This window comes from Pseudochaenichthys georgianus, chromosome 12 (assembly GCF_902827115.2).
Source record: "Pseudochaenichthys georgianus chromosome 12, fPseGeo1.2, whole genome shotgun sequence".
Lineage (NCBI taxonomy): Eukaryota > Metazoa > Chordata > Actinopteri > Perciformes > Channichthyidae > Pseudochaenichthys > Pseudochaenichthys georgianus.
In genome coordinates this window covers 26,043,564-26,068,014 of record NC_047514.1, presented here as the reverse complement: position 1 = coordinate 26,068,014, position 24,451 = coordinate 26,043,564, and the positions used below count along the sequence as shown (strand labels likewise).

The window sequence follows — 24,451 nt, the reverse complement described above, 5'->3', positions numbered from 1 at the left end:
GTGTCAACCATGACAGTCCCTCAACACCCAGAGCCTTCAGCATTTCCGGGCGGATCTCATCCACCCCCGGGGCTTTGCCACTGTGGAGTTGTTTGACGACCTCAGTGACCTCCCCCCGGGAGATTGGTGTTGATCCCCCGTCATACTCCAGCTCTGCCTCTAACATAGAGGGCGGAGTTGTCGGGTTCAGGAGTTCCTCAAAGTGTTCCTTCCAACGTCCCAACACTCCATCAGTTGAGGTCAACAACGTCCCATCCTTACTGTACACAGCTTGGATGGTTCCCTGCTTCCCCCTCCTGAGGTGTCGGACAGTTTTCCAGAACAACTTTGGTGCCGCCCGAAAGTCCTTCTCCATGTCTTCTCCAAACTTCTCCCACACCCGCTGCTTTGCCTCGGCCACGGATGAGGCTGCTGCCCTTCGGGCCTGTCGGTACCTTGCAACTGCCTCGGGAGTCCCCCGGGATAACAAATCCCTGAAGGCCTCCTTCTTCAGTCGGACGGCTTCCCTGACCACCGGTGTCCACCAGGAGGTTCGAGGGTTACCGCCCCTTGAGGCACCTAGGACCTTGAGACCACAGCTCCCCGCCGCGGCTTCGGCAATAGAGGCTTTGAACACCGACCACTCTGGTTCAATGTCCCCAACCTCCACAGGAATGCCCGAAAAGCTCCGCCGGAGGTGTGAGTTGAAGGCCTCCTGAACTTGGGCCTCCTCCAGACGTTCCCAGTTCACCCGAACTACACGTTTGGGCTTACCAGGTCTATCCAGAGGCTTCCCCCGCCACTCGACCCAACTCACCACCAGATGGTGATCAGTTGACAACTCCGCCCCTCTCTTTACCCGAGTGTCCAAAACATACGGCCTCAGGTCCGATGATACGATAACAAAATCGATCATGGACCTTCTGCCTAGGGTGCTCTGGTACCACGTACACTTATGAGCATCCTTATGTTCGAACATGGTGTTTGTTATGGCCAATCCATGACTAGCACAGAAGTCCAGTAACAAACCACCACTCCGGTTCAGATCAGGGGGGCCGTTCCTCCCAATCACGCCCCTCCAAGTGTCTCCATCATTGCCCACATGTGCGTTGAAGTCTCCCAGCAAGACTAAGGAGTCCCCTTCAGGAGCCCCATACAGGACTCTTTCCAGGGTCTCCAAGAAGGCCGAATACTCTGAACTGCTGTTGGGTGCATAAGCACACACAACAGTCAGAGTTTTCCCCCCCATAACCCGCAGGCGTAGGGAGGCGACCCTCTCGTCCACTGGGGTAAACTCCAACAACGAAGCACCTAACCGGGGACTTGTGAGTATCCCCACACCCGCCCGGCGCCTCACACCCTGAGCAACTCCGGAGAAGAGTTGCACATGATGTTGCAGCTATATGTGATTTTGCTAGATGTATTACCAGCCGTGACACACAGGCCAGACATAGTGTAGCAGGAAACACCACCAAGGCGGTTTTGAGTCTGTTGCCAGGTGATTGTATTTCTGTCTGTCTTTAGACATATTTTCTCACCCTGATACAGTTACAACTGTTCCAGATGCAGACAGGAAACTTCCCAGGCGTGTACACAAATCAAAGTTAAAGCAGAGTTCAAAGATTGTCGTCCGAGCAAGGGTGCCGTTACCAGGGGTGAAGTAATGAGAAAGGGGTAACTGGACCCCCGACTTGACAAACACTTGAATACATTAAGGTCCTCTGGAATAACAACTCGGTTACATCATACACATGTTGCCATTATTGGTCTAATAAACAGCCTCAGCAGGGATTGTTGTTTCACAATCGACATCATTACTGTAACCCATTGTAACTGGGCATTCTTTAGAGGTTTACTGTGCATTACCAAGCTGTGTTGGGGGTGAGGTACAGCTTGAGGGATCAGAAGGCTGCAGCATACTTCAGCCATGTTTTCTGAGGCTAAGCCATGTGCATGAGTAGTGATTTGGTTGTGGTCCTGAATGGTTACATAACATTACATGTTACTTGTTAGACGCTGTGGACAATCCCCACTGGAGCAATTTGGGGTGAAGTGTCTCAGGGACACGACGACATGCTGACTGCAGTGGGGTTTGAACCTGTGACCCCCTGATCCGACCACCAACGCACAACCCACTGCACAACACGCGTCCCTAACCTGTTGTTCACTCAACTGACTCTGAATAACATTACAAGGTTTGTTTGTGCCATATTTAAATACCATCAAATAATAGAAAGGGCACACTGGAGCCTAATGATGACAGGATTCATTGTGATCAACAATATAATAGGCTATGTATTAAACTGGCAATGATTAATGAAACATGTCAACAAGTAAAAATCATAAACAAATGGTTGATTTCAAGATATTAACATGTAAAATAAAATTATATATATATCCGGAATAATAAAGAAACAATCATACAAACATTCCTGTGCAAACCTTATGTAAATTCCTGAGATGTATGAATCATCAATGCATAAAATACAAAATAATCATTTTCGCCGACTAACCTGGATGTTATCGCTCATGTTCCCTCTGTGCAGAGCCTCAGAGGTGCGCTCCGGTCAGCAGGCAGTAGTGAGTGGGGGACTAATCTCACAGCTGACTGAGTCCCACAGTGGCCCTGTGGACAGAGCAGTTACTCAACAGGGAGATCAACAGTCTTAAGCCACAAGAGGTTGCAGCATGAGGGATTAGTATCAATCCTTAGGTTTCTATTTTTTTTAAGTCAGCTGTATCACATGCAACAATGACTAGCTTCATTTGCAATCATAATAGTACCATACCCACTGAACATTAACAGTATCTTACAAATGTGCTATTTACATAAACAAACAGTACTTTTAGTTTCTAGAGCTTGTATGAATCTGTAAGAAAATCTAAAATGAGTTCCATCAACATTTTTTTTTTTTTAGCAAACCAGCATCTTAGATGAAAGACTAAATGAAGCGGTGCTGGAAGAATACATTTTATTCAGACCTTACAGAATTCCATGTGTTATTTTAATGAACTTATAAAATATAACAATAACACATGATGTACCTTTGTTTCAAGTATCAAACATAATACAAAGAATGCTTTGAATCTGTACAAGGACCTCTTTAACATTGAACTGAACAACATTATGTACAGTACAACAAAATGTCTCAATGAGAGCTTATTTTAAATACAAGTTGACTACCTTAACTTTACATGGGCTGTGTTTGCAGGATAACATGAAGCCATTTATAAAGGAAATTCAGTTTTCGAAATGGAAAAGCACATTTTAAGACAGTTTTTTGTCAAATACAAAAAGATGAATTAACATTTGCACAAAACTGAATACACAGATGAGGCATTATAAAAAGGTAATACTTTTTAAACGTATAACTATACATGATGTCAAGCAATCCGGGTTTTTTCATGGAACAGATATGAAAAAGAACAATCAAAAAAGCCAGTGTACAATATTTACATTTTCCCAGGTAACTAAAAAAAGGTATCTGAGGCGTGAAACATAATGGATTATTGTAAAAATCCTCATTAAATGAAACGAGTGATTTACCGGTTTTTGAGTTATTAATTTGTACAATTTAATATTAATTATTTGATACTGGCTTTTTAAAAATAATTTTCAGTCAATTGAAACAACTGTACATATTCAAAGTGCTTGTAAGTATAGCAAATATATCTTAATTTAATTATAACTGACAGCAAAAGCAACAAAAAACATTTAGTTATAAATGAATCTATAACTTAACACAACAGAAATGTAAAAAGAAAAAACCACCAGTGGGTTCCTCCTCTTTCCCAGACTCTTCACAGCTGTCACCCCTCTTCAGCATCTGTAAAAATGTCACTTAGGAAGTACTGAGACACACTGGTGGGCTCCTCCTCTAGAGAGCTGCTCTCCATATATTCACTTGGCTGAGAAGTTGAACCCTGAAAGAAAAACGATAAATCGGTGAGTTAAAAAATGAACTGAATCAAGATGGCTCCCTATCCACCTCTGTCATCCTTACCTCAGCTGGACAAAGGGAAGTGCTAGGAGTTTGCTCTGAGCGTGGTCGGCTGTGCTCTGAAGCATGTTGCCCCGGTTTCGGACCGGGTTTTGGGGTGACTTCACGTGGTGTTGAGGCTACAGCTGCCGGGGTCGATCTGTTTCCTTTTGCACGAGGAGTTTTCACCTTAGGGCTCTTAGAAGCTGCTTTGCCAGGGTCAGAATCCTTTGCTTTTCTGAAAGTTAAATGGGGAAGAGAAATTAAGTCGCATTCAAGTACAATTGATATACAGTGGGGCAAAAAAGTATTTAGTCAGCCACCAATTGTGCAAGTTCTCCCACTTAAAAAGATGAGGCCTGTAATTTTCATCCTAGGTATACCTCAACTATGAGAGACTAAATGAGAAAAAAAAAAAAATCCAGAAAATCACATTGTCTGATTTTTAAAGAATTTATTTGCAAATTATGGTGGAAAATAAGTATTTGGTCAATAACAAAAGTTCATCTCAATACTTTCTTATATACCCTTTGTTGGCAACGACAGAGGTCAAACGTGTTCTGTAAGTCTTCACAAGGTTTTCACTGTTGCTGGTATGTTGGCCCATTCCTCCATGCAGATCTCCTCTAGAGCAGTGATGTTTTGGGGCTGTCGCTGGGCAACACGGACTTTCAACTCCCTCCAAAGATTTTCTATGGGGTTGAGATCTGGAGACTGGCTAGGCCACTCCAGGACCTTGAAATGCTTCTTACGAAGCCACTCCTTCGTTGCCCGGGTGGTGTGTTTGGGATCATTGTCATGCTGAAAGACCCAGCCACGTTTCATCTTCAATGCCCTTGCTGATGGAAGGAGGTTGTCACTCAAAATCTCACGATACATGGCCCCATTCTTTCTTTCCTTTACACGGTTCAGTCGTCCTGGTCCCTTTGCAGAAACACAGCCCCAAAGCATGATGTTTCCACCCCCATGTTTCACAGTAGGTATGGTGTTCTTTGGATGCAACTCAGCATTCTTTCTCCTCCCAACACATTAGTTGAGTTTTTACCAAAAAGTTCTATTTTGGTTATGTTTCATCTGACCATATGACATTCTCCCAATCCTCTTCTGGATCATCTAAATGCTCTCTAGCAAACTTCAGACAGGCCTGGACATGTACTGGCTTAAGCAGGGGGACACGTCTGGCACTGCTGGATTTGAGTCCCTGGCGGCATAGTGTGTTACTGATGGTAACCTTTGTTACTTTGGTCCTAGCTCTCTGTAGGTCATTGACTAGGTCCCCCCGTGTGGTTCTGGGATCTTTGCTCACCGTTCTTGTGATAATTTTGACCCCACGGGGTGAGATCTTGTGTGGAGCCCCAGATCGAGGGAGATTATCAGTGGTCTTGTATGTCTTCCATTTTCTAATAATTGCTCCCACAGTTGATTTCTTCACACCAAGCTGCTTACCTATTGCAGATTCAGTCTTCCCAGCCTGGTGCAGATCTACAATTGTGTTTCTGGTGTCCTTTGACAGCTCTTTGGTCTTGGCCATAGTGGAGTTTGGAGTGTGACTGTTTGAGGTTGTGGACAGGTGTCTTTTATACTGATAACGAGTTCAAACAGGTGCCATTAATACAGTTAACGAGTGGAGGACAGAGGAGGCTCTTAAAGAAGAAGTTACAGGTCTGTGAGAGCCATAAATGTTGTTTGTTTGTAGGTGACCAAATACTTATTTTATCGAGGAATTTACCAATTAATTCATTAAAAATCCTACAATGTGATTTCCTGGATTCTTTCCCCCCATTCCGTCTCTCGTAGTTGAAGTGTACCTAGGATGAAAATTACAGGCCTCTCTCATCTTTTTCAGTGGGAGAACTTGCACAATTGGTGGCTGACTAAATACTTTTTTGCCCCACTGTATACCAACATGAAAACTGGAGGACTTATCCAGATCTCAACAAAGGATTTTTCTTAAAACCGTTTTTCCTCACCTATTCCGACTACTAGTCCGTGTAGTTTTTGCTCCTGAGCTGGTGCCCTCAGGGTCCACAACATCAGTCAGAGTCTCCTTGTCCACTTCTACATGATCAGCCCTTCCTCTCTGTGGCTCAGTGTCGTCAGAAGCCTCTGGCTGCACAGAAGGCCCAGGAAGCTCTAACTGCTCCGTGGTGTCTGTTTGGATGGGGAGGGACTCAGCATCTGTAAAAATGTCACTTAGGAAGTACTGAGACACACTGGTGGGCTCCTCCTCTAGAGAGCTGCTCTCCATATATTCACTTGGCTGAGAAGTTGAACCCTGAAAGAAAAACGATAAATCGGTGAGTTAAAAAATGAACTGAATCAAGATGGCTCCCTATCCACCTCTGTCATCCTTACCTCAGCTGGACAAAGGGAAGTGCTAGGAGTTTGCTCTGAGCGTGGTCGGCTGTGCTCTGAAGCATGTTGCCCCGGTTTCGGACCGGGTTTTGGGGTGACTTCACGTGGTGTTGAGGCTACAGCTGCTGGGGTCGATCTGTTTCCTTTTGCACGAGGAGTTTTCACCTTAGGGCTCTTAGAAGCTGCTTTGCCAGGGTCAGAATCCTTTGCTTTTCTGAAAGTTAATGGGGAAGAGAAATTAAGTCGCATTCAAGTACAATTGATGTATACAACATGAAAACTGGAGGACTTATCCAGATCTCAACAAAGGATTTTTCTTAAAACCGTTTTTCCTCACCTATTCCGACTACTAGTCCGTGTAGTTTTTGCTCCTGAGCTGGTGCCCTCAGGGTCCACAACATCAGTCAGAGTCTCCTTTTCCACTTCTACATGATCAGCCCTTCCTCTTTGTGACTCAGTGTCGTCAGAAGCCTCTGGCTGCACAGAAGGCCCAGGAAGCTCTAACTGCTCCGTGGTGTCTGTTTGGATGGGGAGGAACTCTGCTTTCTTAGCAGCGGCAGTCTTGCTGGTTTGTTTCCTCTTTGTCATTTTGGGCTTCACCTGCGGTTTGGCCGTTTCTAAGAGAATGGGGTACACAATGAAACAACATGTGCCCAATATGAGGATAGTGCATGTTATAAGTAAGTATTAAAGTAACACATACCTCTTCTTCTAGTGCCTGTTTGTCTTTCCTTTGTCGGGGGAATTTCAGTCTCATCTTTATTCTGTCCAGTCTCTTGTACTGTAGATGGATGAACTGTAGTTCTCTCTGTTCCCATAAACACAAATAATCCACATTTATTATCATAAATACATTTGTCATTAGTTTAAATAAATAACAGAATAAGGCAATCACCCTACCATGTGGGTCCACTTGATTCCCCTCAGTTGAACCCTGGTGTGTGTGAGAAAATAAAAAGTGTGACACATACAGACATTTCATCACATTTTGGCTACAAGTGTTTCCTTGCAACTTCACTTACATCATCTGGGTCTTTCACATGTATGACGCCTGTCTCATTACTGTCCTCCATGGGCACAGGCACAGTGACATTAGGTGAAGGCTGCTCTTCTGCTGTTGCCAAACTCTCTCCAGGAACACTGATGAGGAGGGAGGACAGTTGTAGAATCACACATCAAACGGAGTCACATCTACGCCTGCATGAGAGAAATGACCATCTGATAAAACAGCAGGAACTAACCTCTGTTGCTCTATTGGAGCATCTGTTACAGGAAGAGAAGGGAGGGGCTCAGGCACACTGTCCACCCGCTCCCCCGATGAGCTGACTGGGATCTCGGTCAGAGAGAGGATGAAGAACGGTTCATCTGGATCAGAAGGATCCTGAGGCAACATCACTGAGAGGGAGAGTGAGAGAAGTGTTAGCCACCACCATGATGCATGTACTGTAATTAATAAACATTACAATATCAACCAACGTACTGTCTGGAAATGTTGTGAAGCTGGGATGACCTTGGGTCCCTCCTGCACTTGATGTTGATGCATCCTGGAAATGTGAAAGCAGAGAGAACCAATCAAGGATTCATCTTTTAATCAGAGGTACTTGACCAACCTCATTCAAAGGTATGCGATATGATTTTATGTAATAGTTGTATTGTTGCGATCGAATGGCTGGACTATTTAACCATTAACTTTTAGGTAACTGCTTTATAGCTACTATTTGTATTGCATTCTCAAATGCAACATCTAGTGATCAGTTGTTACAGCTGATAAAATAATTTCCTTTTGGTTCTTTAAAAAAAAAAAAATACAGAATATTTTATTAGTATAATAAACAATTTTGTTTTTTCAAATAATTTGATATATTCTACAATCTTTTTATACATAATTGACCAAATGCAGAAGTACCACCTGAGGTACAAGCGACTATTATTGGGATTCACTGCCATAAAATATAAACTGGGTTCAGAGACACATTGTAAAAAAAATAATATTGCTCCATGTCATAAGCACGAGTCAACTATCAATAAGGAATTTCAACGCACAAATATACTGCAATCATAGTGCTCAAGATACAACTTTTCATGCATATCATTATCTCACCTGAGTACCTGTCGTGGAACCAGTAGACAATCCAGAAACCTCTACAAGGGGTTCATGTTGACTCAGTTGTTCAATTACTTTTGTTGAGCTTCCCAGTGAAGTATCAGCATCTGTTGGAGAGAGAATTGTGTTACTACTTTGATCAATGGCGCCCTCTACTGGTTTCAGGTACGAGTTCAGTCACAAGTTTGGGGCAAACTGAATCATCCCCACCTTTTGAGAGAATACCAACATCTGCTGAAAAGAACCACCATAGGTGTTAAACAAAGAAACTGTAGGGTGATAGATTGCAGTAGTTTGAAAAGCTAAATGAGGTCAAACCTACTTCTGCTTGTTGTGTATCAGGCGGTCAGGGGTGAAAAAGGTGAGAAGGATATTATCCCTCTAGGGGGGTCCGGGGGCATGCTCCCCCGGAAGAACATTTTGAATATTCCATATTTTAAAGCATCAATCTGATGCATTTTGAGATGCATTTTTTTGCCAACCTGGGGAGAGTTGGAGAAACTTAACTTCAGCCATGAGTCAAAAATATTATGACCTCCTTACTAAGTATTATCAGGGATGCAAACTCATCCCGTATGGAAAAGGTGACAAGGACCCGAGCCCCCCGACCCCACGGAATATCGGCTTTAAAATGAGGAATAACAGAGGATTTTAGCAGTCAAAACAACTAAAGCAGCAGTGTTAATAATAACAGAAACGCTAAAGAGTCACATCTAATAGAAATATATAAAAGCATTTATTTTAATTGTGTAGCAGTCAGTTTATAATTTTGGCAGCACTGTTGAGCATTTTGAAAATCTATTGTCATGCCTCTGTGCAAGGCTGAGTCTTTCTATCTTTAAGGCATCTGGTGTAAAGTAACTAAATTCATAAACTCAAGTACTATACTTGGGTACAATTTTGAGATACTTGTACTTTATTAAAGTATTTCAATGTTTTGCTACTTTGTTCTTCTTCTCCTCTACAGTTCATAGGTAAATGGTGTACTTTTACTCCACTACATGTATTTAATACCTTTAGTTACTTCACAGATCTGGATGAATGATGTGAAATCTAATCAAGTGTTGAATCAGACTTTAGTTCCACCTGGAGTAAATCCACCAGCTACCCTGCAGTCTACAAAGTCATCCAGACTAGCTGCACCTTTACCAGCTTTGAGAACACTTTCATGATCAATCATTATAAAACATATCATATATATTATTCTGAAATGGACCAATCTGCACAACGACTACTTTTACTGTCGCTACTTTCACTATATTTTGATGAGAATACTTTTCTACTTTTACTTGAGGAACATTTTGAATGCAGTACTTTTACGAACAGAGTATTCCTATTCCTACACTCTGGTACTTCTACTTTTACTCAAGTACAAGATCTGAGTATTTCTGCTTTTAATCAAGTACAAGATCTGAGTATTTCTGCTTTTAATCAAGTACAAGATCTGAGTACTTCTACTTTTACTCAAGTACAAGATCTGAGTATTTCTGCTTTTAATCAAGTACAAGATCTGAGTACTTCTACTTTTACTCTAGTACAATATCTGAGTGCTTCTACTTTTACTCAAGTACAAGATCTATACTTATACCACCTCCGTTTATCGCCTATGAAAAAAAAACTATTAGAAAACGAAGGCTAAAGCTAACGTTAGCAGATAGTGACAATGTATGCTAGCTAGCTAGCTCAACGATAATGTTGCGACAGAAAAACTTTTCAGTGCACATCACGCTCTGCACTCCGACAGGGAGCTCTGCTCTGAACACCTGAACGGCCCGTTCTAACAGCTGTTCATCAGCGGTCCAGTCTGTGCCACAGTGACTCCGGACCGCACAGTTAATATTAACGAACGCACCCGTAGCTAATGTGGCTGCTGAAGCTAGACCATCATCGCGGAGCAGCATAGCTGACAGGCAGGAAGACTCGAGCACACAGCTCGCGCTGCATTATAATATATAAAAAAAGAACACCATGCGTGTCATGATGGCACATAACAGCTCGCGGTCGCAGATTACTCCCAGACCCCCCCCATACCCCAACAATATTTTTATTGCAGATCTACATGAATCACACAAACGACCTATTTTGGATTCAAAACGGCAAATTTCGCCGAAAGGTGAGTGATTCTCATGCCTGGTGTATTCTTGACGTGTTGTGGAGGCCGTCTGCTGCGTCCCAGGGTGGGTGTGGGTTTAATAAGTCGGCCTCTACGAGTCGGGGGAGCTTTTCCTGAGGGAGAGTCTGCTGGCTCTGGCCGTTTATCATCAGGGCTGTAATTGGAAAACAACTTTTATTACGAGAAAAACAAATCATTCCTTAATATTTAATGTAAAACAAAAGCGTGTAAATGCAACATGACAACAGTACCGTACTTTTTGGACTATAAGCCGCGACTTTTTCCCCCCATTTTTTTTGTACAGCGAACGGCCACTAGGGAACCTCCTAAATCTATGGATTTTACAGGTAAAATTAACCACCTTTAACACTATGGGCTCTATGACCGGTCCACGCCCGCCACCTTTAAGCGGCGGGCTCCAGCAGGAAAAGCTGGAGGCCGGAAAAGAGTGAGACAGGTAGCGCGCCAAAGTAAAAGTGGAACCGAGAGACAGACGGAGAGCAAGACAGACGGACAATGTAGCTGCTGCGGCTTATATGCAGGTGCGCTTTATAGTCCGAAAAGTACAGTAGTTGAATATTCCGGGATATGATTCATTTCTTACCTTTTGACACTTGTTTCATTGGTTTCAGAAGATTGTTGAACTGCATCCTGACTTGGTGCCTCAGGGTCATTTTCGGTAGGTGGCTCCTGAGTGCTTTCTTTTGGATCTGGTGTGGAGTATGTATTAGTAGATTGCATGGAGACAATTTGGGACTCTGTTGAACCATCTCCTGAAGACTGGACATCGGAATCTGTTGTTGGGCCATCTGTTGGTTGTGTAAATGTCTTTGTAGCTTTAAAGAACATGTCCTGTTTGCACTCACTTTGCGAACCAGGTCCTGCGTCATTATTATCAGAAGGCTGTTGTTCTGTGGTTAAAGAGGTTTTCATATGACACTGCTCTGCTGGTTTACAGATATCATTTGACTGCAGTTTTGAGCGTGTAGTTGATCCTAAATTGGGTTTGACCTTTGGAAAGCGCTGCCTTCTTTGTGAAACACTTTGTTCAGAGCCCTCTGAGCTTGACTTTAGCTCACATGCAACATTTTTGTTTTGTTCCATGGTTTTCGGAGTGGAGTCTAATTCCAATGATTGTACTGATACTGACGCAGTGCTATGGCTAGGTTGTTCAGAAGGGATGGTACTGCAAGATGGCTGTGCCTCTACCTCTGCTGTTGTCTTGTCAGGTAAATTAGGTCTTGAAGTTGGGCTGGAGCATGTCTCTGCCTGAGGCATGGGTAGGAATGGGTCTTTAGTGACTTGAGGCTTTGAATGCGCAGTTCTCGACATCTGTGATAAGTTGGATTTGGGTTTGACTTGATGTAAACATATTCTGATAGCCTTACAAGAAGATTTGATTTCTCTCGCTTCTTTCTGACTGACAGGTAACTCTATTACTGGTGTAACAGATGAAGCAGATTCTTCAGTTGACTCAGATGCAGGCTTTGTGTCTCTGGTTTCCTGTCCCCTACTGGTTTCAAACTGGGCCTCAGAGAGGTTCTGGGTTTCTGAGGCACTCGGTTGTGTTGTTGTTGAGCCTGATACAACTTCAAGGTCTGTCTCTTTCTCCTCAGTTGTAGACAGTTCCTCTGTAGGTTTAAGAGTTATCCCAAAATCCAATGATGGTCTACAATCTGAAGAAGGGCCAGGACTGTGACTTGGTTTTTCAGAAGGAGAGGCGGTGCAAGTTGGCTCCGCATCAACCTCTGCTATGGTTTTTTCATGGAATTTGGTAGTTGGAGTCGAGTCCGAGTCTTTCTCTACGTTGTCTTTTGAAGTTTGGGCTTTAGAACGTTCAGTCCTTGATGTCTGTGCTAGGTTGAGATTGGGTTTGATTTTCTGGAATCGACTTTTCCTTGCCTGACTTGTAGATTTGACTTCACTCCCTTCTTTCTCACCGACAGGTAACTTGTCAACAGGTGTCACACATGTAGCAGGATGGTCTTTGCTCTCTTGGACAGAGCCTTTGATGGACACTTGTCCAAGCTGCAAGTCTGTGGCTGCTGCTTTAGATTTCAGTGGATTATTACATCTACTCTCAGATTTCACATCTGACATCAGAACTTCATCTGTCAACTCTGGAACATGAGGAACATCACTTTGACTTTGTTTTTCAGTTGAGGTGGTGAAAGTTGGCTCTGCTATTGTTTTTTCATGGAATTTGCTAACTGGAGTTGAGTCTGAGTCTTTCTCTAAGGTGTCTTTTGAGGTTTGAGCTTTAGAATGTATGGACCTTGATGTCTGTGTTAGGTTGGGATTGGGTTTGACTTTCTGGAATCGACTTTTCCTTGTTTGAGTTGTAGATCTGACCTCACCTTTTTCTTTCTCACTGACAGGTAAGTCTTCTAAAATTGTAACACATGAAGCAGGATGGTCATTGCTCTCTTTGACAGAGTCTAAATTTGATCCTTGTCCAATCTGCAGTTCAGCGACAACTGCGTCAGATGTCAGTGGATTATTAAAACTACTCTCAGTTGTCAAAACATGAGACATTAGTACTTCATTTGTTGACTGCGATGTTGGCCTTACGTCTCTGGTGTCCAGTTCCCTTCTGCTTTCAAACTGAGCTTCAGAGAGGTTCAGGTTTTCTGAGGCACTCTGCTGTGATGTAGTTGCACCTGATATACCTGACAGTTCCTCTGTGGGATTAAGAGTAGAAGCCAAATCCAATGATGGTTTTAAATCGGAAGAGGGAACATGACTATGACTTGGTTTGCCAGGAGAGGCGGTGCAAGTTGGCTCCGCATCAACCTCTGCTATGGTTTTTTCATGGAATTTGGTAGTTGGAGTCGAGTCCGAGTCTTTCTCTACGTTGTCTTTTGAAGTTTGGGCTTTAGAACGTTCAGTCCTTGATGTCTGTGCTAGGTTGAGATTGGGTTTGATTTTCTGGAATCGACTTTTCCTTGCCTGACTTGTAGATTTGACTTCACTCCCTTCTTTCTCACCGACAGGTAACTTGTCAACAGGTGTCACACATGTAGCAGGATGGTCTTTGCTCTCTTGGACAGAGCCTTTGATGGACACTTGTCCAAGCTGCAAGTCTGTGGCTGCTGCTTTAGATTTCAGTGGATTATTACATCTACTCTCAGATTTCACATCTGACATCAGAACTTCATCTGTCAACTCTGGAACATGAGGAACATCACTTTGACTTTGTTTTTCAGTTGAGGTGGTGAAAGTTGGCTCTGCTATTGTTTTTTCATGGAATTTGCTAACTGGAGTTGAGTCTGAGTCTTTCTCTAAGGTGTCTTTTGAGGTTTGAGCTTTAGAATGTATGGACCTTGATGTCTGTGTTAGGTTGGGATTGGGTTTGACTTTCTGGAATCGACTTTTCCTTGTTTGAGTTGTAGATCTGACCTCACCTTTTTCTTTCTCACTGACAGGTAACTCTTCTAAAGGTTTAACACATGAAGCAGGATGGTCATTGCTCTCTTTGACAGAGTCTAAGTTTGATCCTTGTCCAATCTGCAGTTCAGCGACAACAGTGTCAGATGTCAGTGGATTATTACAACTCATCTCAGATGTCCCAACATGAGACATCATATCTTCATCTGTTGGCCTTGTGTCTCTCGTGTCTGGTTCCCTTCTGATTTCAAACTGGGCTTCAGAGATGTCCTTGTTTTCTGAGGCACGCCGCTGTGATGTTGTTGCACCTGATGCACCTGAGAGTTCTTCTGTGAGAGTAGGAGTAGAGGCTAAATCTACTGACGGTTTCATATCCAAAGCAGGACTAGGACAAGGGGCTTGAGAAAGGTCAGGAGCATCCGATGGGCTTTCTTCAGCTGCCCTTACTGTTGATGTCGCCGGTTGTGATTTTGACTGAGCAGTCCTTGAAGCTTGGCCTAGGTTAGGTTTTGGTTTCACCTTGGATAATCGTGCTCCCCTGGTCGGTGGAGAATCTGTCTTTGAGGTCAATTGAGAGGTAGGATCCACATCAGAACCGGTCCTCTGATCACTGGATTCAAGAATGGGGATGTCATTATTGTCAATAATGTTTTGTAGCTCCACTGTGGTAACAGGTTCGGACGTTTCTGTGACTTCATTAACAGAAGTTGCAGACATAACAGGAGTGGCACGGTTTTCCTTTTCTGCATCAATCTTTGTTGCAACCTCTTCTTCTAGCTGTTCGCTGGTTTCATTCACACCGTCTGATGTTGTCCCTGTAATTAAACATTGTGGCACATTTTAAATTATTGTGATTTTACATTACATTACATTTAGCTGACGCTTTTATCCAAAGCGACTTACAATAAGAGCATTCGACCAACAAAATACAAACTTGAAGAAAACAGAATCATATAAGTACATCAGGCTTCATAGAGCAAAAACATTTCAAGTACTACTCAACTGGCTTTAGATAAGCAAGTCCTTTATTAGTATATAAGTGCTCTGTTAATAGTTCTATCGCTCGAGGTGGAGTCGAAAGAGATGAGTCTTCAGTCTGCGCCGGAAGGTGTGTAAGCCATCTGCTGTCCTGATGTCAATGGGGAGCTCATTCCACCATTTTGGAGCCAGGATAGCAAACCCACGTGTTTTTGCTGATGGGAACTTGGGTTAAGATTTAATCTTAATGGAATGCAATATAAAGAACCTCATGTCTGCTTTGTCTCTTACCTGTTAATTGATCTTCTATGGCTATTTGATTCTGTGCTGACTGTGAGAGGTGAGCCAGGTTCCCGATGGTCAACAGGGTTTGAGCAGCCTCATTGTAGCTCTCGTCCTCAGATACTTAAACAAAAAAGAGCACCAACACATGTATGAGAATTAGACTTCTTAATATAAAATATTAATTAATAGTTTGCCACTGGGAACTACTCAGAATACCTCTTCAACCTACCTTCTGCATGGTCTATAGAAAGGAAGTCAATAACATCCTGCAAGGGAGACAAAAGAGTTGTCAGTCACATCAAAAGCTTTCCAAATAAGCCCGACTAGTTGTGAAAGGATGTGATGTATATGAAAACATGTATTATAGTAGCCCCAGTTACACTTCTTTGTCAGTCTACATCATCTCTGTCAATTGATTACATCTGGACACCAACATATTTCGTTGAGGTGATCCAGCTTTTGCAACATAGACTTCATGCAACATAGTTGAAACTTGAATGTCTTGCTTTTTCATTGAAAAATGTACCAAAACTAACTTTGATGCCAACATAAGTGTTTGATCCAGGCATCCAACTTGTATTGTATGCGTGTAACATAAATACAATAAAACAAAAAAAGGAGATTTTCAAATATAATGAGGTTGCATTTAATCAAGGTTGACCCTTAATAACTAATCAAATTATGTTGATCGATTCAAATGACGTGTTTTAAGATTAGATGTTAGAATTATAAGTGCATCTCAGGATAATGATTTAATTTCACTGGCATTACATTTGAGTTATAAGACACTTACAACGAGCAGGTCCAGCTGATGTTCGCAGGGTTCAGCTGTGCCTGTTTCTTTTTGTGCCCACTCGCAAGAGTCATCAGGGCAGAGTGCATTTTGGGAGATGCCCAACACATCAGGCATAGTGGCCAAGATATCAAGCTATATGTGGGATGGGGGAGTCAGATTGGAGGGTTTGAATTATGGAATGAAAAACCATACATAAAGAAAAACACAAAGATGCTAGTTATGTATGAAACTAAATTAATAGGGGGTGCATCTGTGCAAGACATGATAGTAAACCGTTTTTCAAACCTCCTCCATTGTCTCTTCCACTTCTGAGATGACAGGATGTGGGGAGCGCAGAATGGCAGGCACAAATACGGGGGCAGAGCTGTCCCTACTTGGACTGCATGCAGCGTGCTGCTCCTCCTCCAACTCTTCTTCCTCTCGCTGCTTTTCATCCTCCTCATCACTGTATTCTGACTGAGAAGCCCTGAGGGTGACTAATTTAGGCTTTTTGGACTCTTGGGATGATTGCTGCTTTGATGATCTTCTCCTCTTGGCTGTGGATTTGGGTTTAGGCCTGGCAGCAGAAGCAGTGGACGCATCTGGTGAGGCAGGACTGGTTTCGGATGCAGCCTCTTTGGCAGAGTAATTCAAGGGCTTGGTGGGTTTAGGCACTCTTCCATACCTATCAAATGCAATTACACACTGATGAGCTGCTTATGTTTTATTATATTGTAGATTATGTTGTTTCTGCATACAATGTAAGAAATCTGAAAATACAGCAGAGATATTGTACCTGGTAGGTTTTGGAGGTTGAACGGTTGCTTCCTCCTCTTCAGAGGAATGATCATTATTGGCTGACTTACTATCTTGGTCTTGCCTTGAAGGTGATGCATCTTTTTTTACCTAAAAAAGGTTAGCATAACTTTCAGTGAGCCAAAGTCACAGTATGAAGAAATATCTGATGACTCTCAGATGAAAAGGAAAATATAACAACCTGCTCTGTGGATACTCCATCAATCACACTCTCCTCTCCTTTATCTGATGCATCATCGTTGGTCTTGGTGGAGGGAGGTGGCGGCTTTTGAACCCTCTTCCGGCCCAACGGCAGCAGTGGTTTTGGTCGTGGTTTGGCTGGCTTGATCGTGCCATCCTTGGCTCCCTCAGTCTTTTCAGACCTGAATATTAGGGCAAAACATGGATTTTAATGCCAACTGAAGATGCAGAATACTCTATTTGAAACAATATTTTAAGTTGTATTACATGTCTGATTTTTGACAGTCCTCAGGAAGTGCTGCCTCTTTGTCTCCAGGTATAAAGGCCTCATCTGAGCATATGAAAGAAAAAGAAGAAATCCGAAGAAACATTTCAATTTCTGTGCCGATACAACAATATATATCCACTAGGGGTGTAACGGTACACGTACGGAAATTATTCGGTTCGGTACACGTGTGTACCGAAGTGTACCGAACGAATATAACGTTAAACATAAAAAATTGAGAACGTGAACAACTTCTTGGAAGTAATCTCAGGTGCTGCGTCGCAGCATTCAGAGTAATTTGCTCACATTGGGTTCAACGCGTCATAGAGCGAGCAAGTCATTTCATTGGACGAGAGGCATACTATGAGAGCTGGTCAGAGGGACGCGTTCAAATGTAGTCAGTAATTTGAGGAACTGTCGAAATGGCGAACGCAGATAAAGTTGAGCTGAAAATCCTCCAGCGTCATTGAAGTCTCCGGTTTGGGAACATTTTGGTTTCGCAGTTACGTACAAGGATGACGGACAAAGACAGGTGGACCGAACCAAAGCTGTTTGTCGGCATTGTTCAACTAACATTGGTTACGCGGCTGGCAATACATCAAACTTGCACACTCTTGAAAAGGCATCACCAGAACGTGAATATCACCGGTACCAAAAGAAAAAAGACTGAAGTGCAAACCCAACTCCCGCTAGCATGTAAGCCTCCACCACTCGCAACAAGTTCAGACCGAGCCAAAGCTATTACAAACGCCAAATATCCTTATGTTGCCATGCTAGCAAAGCGCTACCTGGCTGTATCTACTACCTCTGTCCCTAGCGAGAGCGTGTGTTCTCCACAGCAGGAGACATTGCTAGTGCCAGCAGATCTGCCCTTTCGGCAAGCAATGTGGACAAGTTCATCTTACTTTAAAAAAAACATGAAAATACAATGACAAGCAAGTCCTAATGTCAAACTGGCTGCTTAGGTGCAAGTACAGTACAAATACAGTTCGAAATGCTGCACCTTAAATGTTATTTTATTTTGTATTTATTTGAGTGAATAAATTATTCACAGTTTAAGAATAATTTAAAAAAAATATGTTATGTTTTGTGATAATTTTTTCTGCTGTACCGAAAACGTACCGAACCATGACCTAAAAACCGAAATGTTTGTGAACCGTTGCACCCCTAATATCCACAAGTTTCATCAATACCATTTTTATAAAATAATGACATGTACCTTGTTCATTGCTCTTTTTATCCGTTTTGTTTTTCTTGTCCTTTGGTTCCTCAGTCGAGGTATTCTTTATTTTGCGTTTTTTCTTAGACTTAACAGCAGTGGTTCCCGCCTCATTACAGAGGTCCTCATTCTCCTTCTCTCCCTCTTTCTCCAAATCAGGATTTTCCTTCTGCTCTTCCTCATCTTCCTCCTCCACAACACTCAGCTTCTTCCCAGCTTTTCTCCGGCCTGTAGAGGAAACAGATGATTGTTAAATTTAGACAAACAAAGGACCAAAAGTGAAAAATGAAGCCCAGATAATGTCTTGTAAAAAAAGAAAAACGTTATGAGGATATAACACCAAACTCCCTATTGAAAAAGGAACACAAGTATAATGACCCTTTTCTCTTTTCTTGCGCTCCTTTGGAGGTTTCTTCTCAGCCATTGCCTTCAGTTTCTTCCTGTTTTTCTGAACCTCCAGTATCTTTTCTAAGAGTTTAGAAAAATACTCAATGTCCAGTTTGCGCCTTTCTCCTGCAAAAGTGTGGCAGTAAATGTTACATTGAAATAAATGCAGGTATTGCACATTGAGAACGATAGTAATTCAATATGATATTAGTATTGTCTTACTGAATACTTACTGAAAGCTTTGTCAATCCTCCAGGAATTCTCTCGCTCTTCTTTTTTAAATTTGTTCTGAAAGTTTAAAATCAATACAATTAACACAAACAACATTTTATAAAAGAGTAATGAGCAGTGCTTTGCTTCTATACATGATGTTTTATAAACACATGCATAGCTGTTATTATCACTAACCTTTATCTCTGATCGTGCTCTCAGAGGAAACAGCTGGCAAATCATGGAAAAGTCTGTTCCCACCATACTAATTGCCAGGAAGAACATGTCTGTCTCTGTTGGAAAACAGCAAACAATCATGACATTAAGGCATTGAATAAATGTGTGCTGTAAAAAAAAGAATTCCCCTTCTTGTTTCTTTTTCTATTATCCATATCTTCCTACCTTCGCTGGACCAGGGTTTGCAGTAGGTCCCTTTCCTGAAGCTTGAGTAAGTTGTAGTGGAGCCACGCTCAAAGATGGGGTCTCGCTCATTTGCTGGATTTGGCCCTTTGGCCCGCTGGACTTCCACGGTCAAGCTGAGACACAAGTTGAGAGGTTATGATTAAGACCACAATAGATTCCTGCATCTGCATTATCTCTATATGGATGCATTTGTTGACAATGTTGGACAGTTCAACTCTTAAAGTAATGAAACTGTCGAGTCTACAATAACTGAGAGAATGCAGTAGATAGATAATGATATGTCCTGTAGAAGTCTACCAACCTCTCTTCATCAATGATCAGTGTGCCGTCCTCTGCAACTCTGACCTGAGGAACCATCACAGCATCATCATCATCATCCTCCTCCTCCTCCTCTTCCTCCTCATCCGCCGCCGCCTCTGCTTCCTCCTCACACTGGCTTGGCATTTTTGGGACGAACTCGGGTTCCTGCACTTTCTCTGGGACACTGCAGGGATACATCGCAAACATCAGACACAGGGAAAATGTATGGAATGCAAACTACTGTCTAAAAGTGTCCACACATCAAGTGTTTTAGTTTGATATAAAACATATCAGAATTATACAATGTATAATTGTATAATGTATCATTGGGTTTCTAATAAAACAAAAACACACTTTCGCATTGAATGGCTCTTGCACTGATTAAACTCATCTGAGTTTAAAATATATTCTCAATTTCCACTTTTGTAAAGACCATGATGTATTTAAATGATTTTCAAGAAAACAGGACAGAAGAAGCATATATGTTTTTGTAATTGTGTTGATCAAAATAAGGACGTTAAGAATGTATGTATGTATTAGGGGTGTAACGGTTCACAAACATTTCGGTTCGGTACGTATCTCGGTTTTTAGGTCACGGTTCGGTACATTTTCAGTACAGCAGAAACAATTATCACAAAACATATATATATATTTTTTTATTATTATTAAACTGTGAATAATGTATTCACTCAAATGAATACAAAATAAAAATAAACATTAAGGTGCAGCATTTTGATGAACTGAAATAATCTGCATTTAAACTGTACTGAACTAGTACCTAAGCAGCCAGCTTGACATTAGGACTTGCTTGTCATTGTATTTTCATGTTGTTCTAAAGAAAGATGAACTTGTCCACATTGCTTGCCGAAAGGGCAGATCTGCTGGCACTAGCAATGTCTCCTGCTGTGGAGAACACACCCTCTCGCTAGGGACAGAGGTAGCAGATACAGCCAGGTAGCGCTTTGCTAACATGGCAACATAAGGATATTTGGCGTTTGTAATAGCTTTGGCTAGGTCTGAACTCTCTGCGAGTGGTGGAGGCTTACATGCTAGCGGGAGTTGGGTTTGCTCTTCAGTCTTTTTTCTTTTGGTACCGGTGATATTCACGTTCTGGTGATGCCTTTTCAAATGAGTGTGCAAGTTTGATGTATTGCCAGCCGCGTAACCAATGTTAGTTGAACAATGCCGACAAACAGCTTTGGTTCGGTCCACCTGTCTGTGTCCGTCATCCTTGTACGTAACTGCGAAACCAAAATGTTCCCAAACCGGAGACTTCAATGATGCTGGAGGATTTTCAGCTCAACTTTATCTGCGTTCGCCATTTCGACAGTTCCTCAAATTACTGACTACATTTGAACGCATCCCTCTGACCAGCTCTCATAGTATGCCTCTCGTCCAATGAAATGACTTGCTCGCTCTATGACGCGTTGAACCCAATGTGAGCAAATTACTCTGAATGCTGCGACGCAGCACCTGAGATTACTTCCAAGAAGTTGTTCACGTTCTCAATCTTTTACGTTTAACGTTATATTCGTTCGGTACACTTCGGTACACACGTGTACCGAATAATTTCAGTACGGGTACATGTACCGTTACACGCCTAGTATGTATGTATGTATGTATGTATACATGTATGTATGTGTATGATCACATGTCCAACATCATTAGAAAAAAAGAAATACATTTGATAAAGATGATGGGTTTAACTTACTTGTGTCCTCCTGGAGAAGGTGGGACCACAGTCTCATTCTCTACAACTGACTCTTCCAAACTAGATCTGGAAAAATTGCAAATGATGGTCACACAGGACAAGGAACCAGAAACAGCCTTCATGTGAAGAAAGATAAAGGATCTCAATAGAGAGGATGCATGGATTACATGTTACACAAGGTTGAGTAAAGCAGAGAGGACACTTACGTCATGGGGTTAGACTGTGGTAGATACCGGATAAGGTCCCTCATGGTCATTTTGGCAGGATCTAAGTCAAATTCCTTTTCCCTTTTCTTAGATCTCTTGGTTTTCTGCAACATCAGATAATAAACCAAATCAACATACAAGTCGAACTGTATAATAGTAATAAGTATGTAACTAAAACTAAGAAAGTGAAGAAAATGAGGAGAACGATACTTACTGAATAATCTGAGTTTACCTTTTCTTTGTGCATCTCCTCTCTGAGCAGGTCTCTGAGTTTCTGGGCCTTTGCAAGCCTCTGTAAGTCTGAAGGGTCATTCAGGAGGCGACTCAGGGTGAACGCTGGTGTTGACAGTGACAGCCTACTCTTAGATGACATTAGAGTCCTGGCTTTCTCTGATATTGCAATAGCTTCTTTGTCTGGTAGAGAGAGGGGCACTTTATCCGGGAGACTGAAAGAAGCTTCATTTCCTTGACTGGCTGAAATGTTTTCAAATTCTTTGCCAGTGTTCGCCAGCAACGATTTATTTTCTGTAGAGTCCTCAGCTGTAGGTACAACTGAAGGCTCTGAAAGGATGGCGGTTGGTTTGGGTTGAATTATTTGCTGCTTGCTCTCTTCTGAAGGTCTCCGTCGCCTTGGGGACTGCAGTCTCTGAGGGGCTGATGCAGTCCCAGTTTGGCTGGACGTATTTGGCTTGTCCTGGTCTGAAACAGGGGTTTCAGAGGCTGACTTGACAGGGGTTCTTGTTTTCCGAGCAGCAATGGAGGGGCGGCCAGGGGCCACTTTAGGCTTGATGGAAAACCGCTTCCTTCTCTGGAGGGCTGCTGAGGAGCTGGTACCTTCAACATGTTGGTCAATACCATCCCTATAAAGAAACAACAATAGTTATTATTTGTAGATGACAAAAACATTAGGCGAGCAATGTCATTCTTATCACTCACCCTGGGGCTGTAGGTGTTTCTGATGGGGTCACAGCGGGCTTGTTATCTGTAACAGCAGTAGCAGTGGAGCTCTCACCAACGTCATTAGGGGTATCACTGGTCTCCTGACTTGCTGAAGGGGATTCCTGAGGTGTTGATGCTGTTTTTCCTGTAGCACCAACATTGGGTCGGATACTAAATCTTGACCGACGGAACATTTTGACCTGAAAACACACAGGAAGTCAAAGCTGCATTGGTATTCCTGCAACAAAACCCTTAAAAGTGCAAATAAGGAGTGGAAAACATTTAGCCTTATCATGTGCCCAGTCCTTATACGTCCCCTAATATCTTATCAGCACACGTATAACTGCTCATTTCACCACATTCATAATGTTTGCAAACATTTCTTCATGTTTTAACCTATTCACTGCCATATTTTTCAAACGCATGTAAGAAGTAATAGTAGTTTGTTTTAATAACAACTTTTCTGAAAGATTACATTTAACTTTCAAGGGATTTACACTACAGAATAAAACACACTTTGTGGTAACACAGAATTACGTTCACAATTATCATGTTGCCTTGTACAAGATGTACTGTTGTGTAGACGTGTCTAATACACTACATCATCTAGATACAATTGAAATACTGAGTTATGCATACAATATACACTTTCTTTCCGAGTATTATTTTAAGATATTAGGACTACAGACTATTGTTTTGATGAGGATTAGCTTGCATTTATTTAATCATGAGTACATAGTGCGACAGAGTAGAGTACATAGTGCGACAGAGTAGCCTACATAGTGCGACAATGTACTGTTACCTTACGTTAGCACTTATGCAGGAGCAATAGCGAGAATACATGCAGCTTTCTGCAAGCCTCAGCTATTCTATCAGCGGACAGGACTAGCGACGTTGACAGTTTGTAAAGATAATCACAAGGAAATATGCACCAGCAGTGTGAATACGTTAACACAACCTAAACTCAGTCAAGAAGTATTACAACGAGACAATAATGCGAAGACAATGCGAAAAGTGCACAAAGCTGGACTAAAACTCGCTTGACAACACTTTTAGTACGCGGGTCCTCCTCACTTGGACCGTCGTATAGTATTCTTCATATTTTAAAGCTGAGGCAGTTACATTTATATTGAGTTACGTCAAAATAATTAAATGACCTTGAAATAACTTACCCGTTCAAAAATATCTCATTTGCTGGGAGAAATAAGCTTACATTTATCGAAGATAGCTAGCTGGTAGCGGACCCGACCCCATGCACAAACTAATCCGCCATGTTTTTCATGACGCGATATTTTCGTGAGGGAAGGGGGTTGTGGGAGATGTAGTCAGCTCGCTGCAAAACGACTGGCTGAGGCAAGAGAGTGAGGTTGTTTTGCAAGGATTTTCTTAAAGACTGAGCAGCAATGCTATGAAACTCTTTGAAGGCTTTGAAAACATTATCTGTAATATCATACTCAGTATATTATAACTAATTACAATATTTTTAAAGCAAAAGCAACAATGTACCAATCCAAAAATAACCCTAACAAATTACGTGTGTTTTGCTTGAGAAGTGCAGAAGAATTAACAATAAAATGTAGCTACATTTCAAATTAGGAGGTTGCTAATTCTGATAAATATGTAAGCAGCTTTTGGTGTTGGTTATTTTACACCATTTATATTTCATATTTGAGGCTACCACTGGAGAGATCATTGATTGTGTTTTGTTATAGTTTTCCATTTTATTCTAACTTAATTTACATTTTGTTAAAATGTCAGAAAGATACTTTCTAGATAAAATGTGTTCTTAAAAAAAATACATTCACTCTTTTGTAGTACTTTAACTTTTAGATTGCATAG

The 24,451-nt window shown here is 42.0% G+C and overlaps 2 protein-coding genes across 5 annotated transcripts in view; both read right to left on the bottom strand.

The window, feature by feature from the left end:
* Positions 1-2,510, bottom strand: part of LOC117455843 (rhotekin-like) — a 92,528-nt gene extending 90,018 nt beyond the window's left edge. The window contains exon 1 of the mRNA XM_034095448.1: positions 2,493-2,510. Coding sequence (XP_033951339.1) covers positions 2,493-2,510 — 18 coding nt within the window. The remainder of the gene's footprint in view (positions 1-2,492) is intronic.
* Positions 2,511-2,937: 427 nt separating this feature from the next.
* LOC117455937 (transcription factor TFIIIB component B'' homolog) lies at positions 2,938-23,875 on the bottom strand. Of its 4 annotated transcripts, none has more exons than XM_034095584.2 (31): positions 23,785-23,875; positions 22,610-22,812; positions 21,888-22,533; positions 21,674-21,777; positions 21,468-21,533; positions 19,758-19,940; positions 19,436-19,569; positions 19,232-19,326; positions 19,057-19,111; positions 18,815-18,949; positions 18,437-18,664; positions 17,220-17,283; positions 16,954-17,134; positions 16,753-16,862; positions 16,263-16,641; positions 15,975-16,109; positions 15,411-15,447; positions 15,188-15,301; positions 11,136-14,733; positions 10,549-10,685; positions 8,416-8,525; positions 7,795-7,858; positions 7,556-7,709; positions 7,337-7,454; positions 7,215-7,248; positions 7,018-7,122; positions 6,652-6,931; positions 6,315-6,528; positions 5,930-6,234; positions 3,984-4,197; positions 2,938-3,903 (listed from the first exon to the last, which is right to left on the bottom strand). In XM_034095584.2, exons 2-31 carry the CDS (start codon positions 22,804-22,806, stop codon positions 3,790-3,792), a joined length of 8,310 nt encoding a protein of 2,769 aa, XP_033951475.1. In that variant the 5' UTR covers positions 22,807-22,812; positions 23,785-23,875; the 3' UTR covers positions 2,938-3,789. The 4 variants fall into 4 exon arrangements, with proteins under 4 accessions (XP_033951475.1, XP_033951477.1, XP_033951476.1 ...); XM_034095586.2 differs by having other exon boundaries at positions 21,906-22,533; XM_034095585.2 differs by having other exon boundaries at positions 23,826-23,875.
* Positions 23,876-24,451: the final 576 nt, after the last annotated feature.